Source organism: Zingiber officinale, chromosome 7B, assembly GCF_018446385.1.
Source record: "Zingiber officinale cultivar Zhangliang chromosome 7B, Zo_v1.1, whole genome shotgun sequence".
NCBI lineage: Eukaryota > Viridiplantae > Streptophyta > Magnoliopsida > Zingiberales > Zingiberaceae > Zingiber > Zingiber officinale.
Window position 1 is genome coordinate 59164434 of NC_055999.1, and position 4295 is coordinate 59168728.

At 52.4% G+C, this 4295-nt stretch overlaps 1 protein-coding gene across 1 annotated transcript; it reads right to left on the reverse strand.

Moving 5' to 3' along the window:
• Positions 1 to 228: 228 nt before the first annotated feature.
• LOC122004365 lies at positions 229 to 3346 on the reverse strand. The gene is made up of 2 exons (XM_042559264.1): positions 3071 to 3346; positions 229 to 606 (listed from the first exon to the last, which is right to left on the reverse strand). Exons 1-2 carry the CDS (start codon positions 3344 to 3346, stop codon positions 229 to 231), a joined length of 654 nt encoding a protein of 217 aa, XP_042415198.1.
• Between the last annotated feature and the right edge of the window lie 949 nt (positions 3347 to 4295).

Consider the following 4295-nt stretch of genomic DNA (forward strand, 5'->3'; position numbering starts at 1 on the left):
GTAGTCAGCGTCCTCTGCCCCAACGCACTTGAGTAGAGGTCAGGAGAAAGCCTTCTTGTAGAGCTGGTCCCCGATTAGGGTGAATCGACTAGCCCTTTTCCTTAGCAGTCGGGCTTCCTCCCGATCGGATGGTGTTGCTCCTGATCGTAAAAATTCTATCAGCGCAGTCCTCCAGTCGCTCGGGAAGGTGAGTCCCTCCATCCAATTGATGTGTGCCACCAAATATACCTACTCGGTCGGCTGTGCTAACACGATCGGCGACAGTGAGCTCGCTAGTTTGGCCAATTCGTCCGCCGATTGATTCTCCGCTCGAGGAATCTTCTGTATGGTTACCTCCTGAAAGTTGGCCTTCAATTTTTTGAAGGCTTCTACGTAGAGCTTAAGATGCGTGTTGCTTATCTCGAAAGTCCCCATCAGCTGCTGAGCGGCTAACTGCGAATCTGAGTGTATGAGGACTCGGATAGCTCCGACGTGCCGAGCAGCCTGTAAGCCGGCTAAGAGCGCCTCATACTCAACTTCATTATTGGTCGCCCAGTAGTCTAACTGAACGAACAGCTGCATCCGCTCTTCTTGGGGAGAGATCAGTAATATTCTGATCCCACTCCCCTGCCGAGTGGCTGACCCATCTACATATATCTTCTAGAAAGCTCCTGGTTCAGGATTCTGTACCTCGGTGACAAAATTCGCCAAGGACTGTTCTTTGATGGCCATTCGGGGCATATACTGGATGTCGAACTTGCTGAGCTCCGTCGTCCATTTGATCAACCGGTCGGACGCCTCTGGGTTAAGAAGGACTCTTCCCAAAGGGCTATTGGTCATCACAATGGTTGTGTGTGCGAGGAAGTATGGACGGAGCCTCCGAGCGGCGAGCACCAACTCGTAGGCCAACTTCTCAAGACCGGTGTAGCGAGACTCAGCATCTTTTAATATATGGCTCAGAAAGTACACGGGCTGCTCATCACCATTCTGCCTAACTAATGCCGAACCGACAGCATGCTCGGTTGAGGACAAATAAATACGAAGAGGCTCGCCGGCCACAGGCTTAGCGAGTACGGGCAATGAGTTGAGATACTCTTTAAGATCTTTGAATGCCCGGTGGCACGCCTCATCCCACTGAAACTTGGCAGCTCGGCGTAGTATCTTGAAAAATGGTAGGCTCTAGTCGGACGACTTGGAGATGAACCGTGATAGGGCAGTTATCCGTCTGGTGAGACGCTAGGCTTCCTTCAGAATTCTGGGCAGCGGCATATCTTGTAGTGCCTTCACTTTGCTCGGGTTCGCTTCGATGCCCCGCTCGGTAACTATGTAACCCAGGAAATGTCCACTCCTTGCGCCGAATAGACACTTGTTCTGATTTAACTTGATCCCATATGTCCTCAACGTCTGGCACGTCTCCTTGATATCAGCTCAGAGATCAGCATCTCGAAGGGATTTGATCAGAATGTCATCGACATATACCTCCTTATTGTGGCCTATCTGCTGTCAGAAGACCTTGTTCATCAATCTCTGATAGGTCACGCCAGTGTTCTTCAGCCCAAATGGCATGACGTTGTAGCAATAGGTTCCATCAGCCGTAATGAAGCTAACCTTCTCTTGATCTTCCTGGGTGAGTGGCACTTGATGATACCCTTGATAAGCATCCAGCATGCATATCAACTCGCACCCAACAGTTGAATCTGCCATTTTATCAATCCGGGGCAGAGGATAAAAGTCCTTCGAGCACTCCTTATTGAAGTCTCTGAAGTTTATGCAAACTCTCCACTTATTCCCGAGCTTGGAGACCAGCACCACATTTGCAAGCCAGCTCGAGAATTGAACCTCTCGGATGTGGCCAGCCTCCAGGAGCTTTTCTATCTCTTCTCGGATGATTACATTCTGTTTGGCACTGAAGTCCCTTTTCCTCTGCTTCACCGACCGAGCGTCTGGTCGGACATGGTCTACACAACTTTAGGAGAGATCCCAGGGAGCTCGTGTGTCGACCACACGAAGACATCATGGTTCTGCCAGAGACATTCGATCAGCTCGGCTTTCTGCTTGGCCTTCAGATCGGCAGTTATGAAGGTAGTAGCTTCTACTCGGCTTGGGTGGATCTGCACCTCTTCCTTCTCTTCGTAAATCAAAGTAGGAGGTTTTTCAGTTACAGTGCTAACCTCTAGCCCCTCGGAGTCTTCCGGGCGGACTTGGCCTCCGTCTTGACCATCTCAACGTAGCATCGCCGAGTGGCCAACTGATCACCCTTTACCTCTCCTACCCGATCTTCCACCGGGAACTTGATCTTCTGGCAGAAGGTTGAGATGGCCGCTTGGAATTCATTGAGGGTTGGTCGGCCCAAAATGATGTTATAGGCTAAGGCGGCGTCCACCACGATGAAGTTCGTAACCCTTGTCCTTCGGAGCGACTCTTCTCCAAGTGATATGGCCAGCTTGATTTGGCCGATCGGCTAGACCTCATTGCCGATGAACCCGTACAGCGGGATTGTCATTGGCAGCAGCTCACCCCGCTAGATTTGGAGTTGATCAAACGCCTTCTCGAAGATGATATTGACCGAGCTGCATGTGTCAACAAATACACGGTGAATGGTATAGTTTACAATTACTGCTCGGATAATGAGGGCATTGTCGTGCGACACTTCGACTCCTTCGAGATCTCTGGGGCCAAAGCTGATCTCAGGCCCGCTCTCATTCTCCCTGTTGTAGCCAACGGAATGGATCTCCAGTCGCCGAGCGTATGATTTTCGGGCTCGATTGGAGTCTCCGCTAGTCGGTCCGCCGACTATAATGTTGATCTCGCCTTGCGCCACGTTGCTCCTGTTCTCCTCCTCCAGAGCGAGCGGTCTGCTTCGCTCACGTGCAGCTCGGTCGGGCTCGGTGCTTCTTCGATGGGGCTACTGCAATGATCTCCTTACTTCCTCTCGGCGTTCGGCGCCGTGGTGCCCGTGTCGCCGGTCAGGAGAGGGAGACCGACGGTGATAACTTCTGGGCGTCGGTTGGGTGACCGAATTGAATCCGCGACAGCCACGCATGTTGTGAGTTGCTGACTGGTGGAAGGAACAGGACATAGGGGTCCATACCTTTCCTTTCGACTTTGGACGCTCGGCGACCACGTGCTGAACTGCATGAGGCCTAGCTTCCTGGTGTAGTCGCGCCCCTTCGGCTCGGGGTCCTCGTGGTGGCTGATGGCTAATTGGCGGCCTCTGTTCGACCGACGTCGATGGTTCAGACATTGTTTCTTTCCTCCTTGCCGCCTGGGCATCTTCCACGTTTATGTATTCGTTGGCCTTCTTCAGCATGTGGTCGCAGTCCCGAGGTGGCTTTCGGATGAGAGACCAGAAGAAATCTCCGTCCATGAGCCCTTGGGTGAATGCGTTCATCATGGTCTCGGACGAGACCGATGGGATGTCCATGGCCACCTGATTGAAGTGTTGGATGTACGCTCGGAGGGACTCTTTGGGACCTTGCTTCATGGAGAATAGGATGATGCTCGTCTTTTGGTAGCGCCTGCTGCTAACGAAATGATGCAGGAAAGTCGTTCGGAAGTCCTTGAAGCTTTAGATGGACCCATCTGACAGCCTTCTGAACAATCGTTGTGTCGAGCCGGAGAGCATGGTGAAGAAGACTCAGCACTTGACTCTCTCTGTGTACTGATGAAGAGTAGCAGCGTTATCAAACTTTCTAAGATAGTCGTCCGAGTTAATCAACCCGTTATATTCTCCGATCGCCAAGGGAGAGTAGTGCCTTGGCAGCTGGTCTTGTAGGATTGCCTCGGAGAATTGGCGGTTGATCCGCTCAGGCGACGAATCAGCTCGGGGCGCCTTGCCTTTCCTTGCGTCCCGCACGGGTGCTTCATCTGAGGAAGAGTCCCTTCCTTGATTGGCTTGAGCAATCTCTGAGGGTGTTTGAAACAAGGCCCGGTGGAACAGAATAGGCGCAGGTGGAGCCTCCCCTTGAGTGTCGGTCGGCCCCTTATTCTGCCCCTTATTCTGCCCCCAGATGGACAATTGTTCCGGTTGATCTTCATGGGCCACTCGGCCTCCCGAGGCTGATGTTGCTTGTTGAGCCAGTCGATCGACTAGCGCTCTTTGCTGCTGCTGCTCGACTAATTTTACTGTTCGCGATTGTACAAGTACATCGAGTTCCTCTTGAGTGAGCGTCACCGTGTGAAGTCATCCAGCTTCTTCCATCCTCTCGGCTCGGATGCAGGTACATTCCCACAGACGGCGCCAAATTTGATCCTATCCGAGAGTCGAGGTGACGGACGCTGGGGACGTGGTGCTCATGTTGACCGTGCGTGGACTT

Coding starts and splice junctions, on each gene's coding strand:
- LOC122004365 (XM_042559264.1), bottom strand. CDS start 3,346: ATGGACGGAGATTTCTTCTGGTCTCTCATCCGAAAGCCACCTCGGGAC. Junction 607..3,070: donor GTCCAAAGTCGAAAGGAAAG/GTATGGACCCCT, acceptor GCCACTCGGCAG/GGGAGTGGGATCAGAATATT.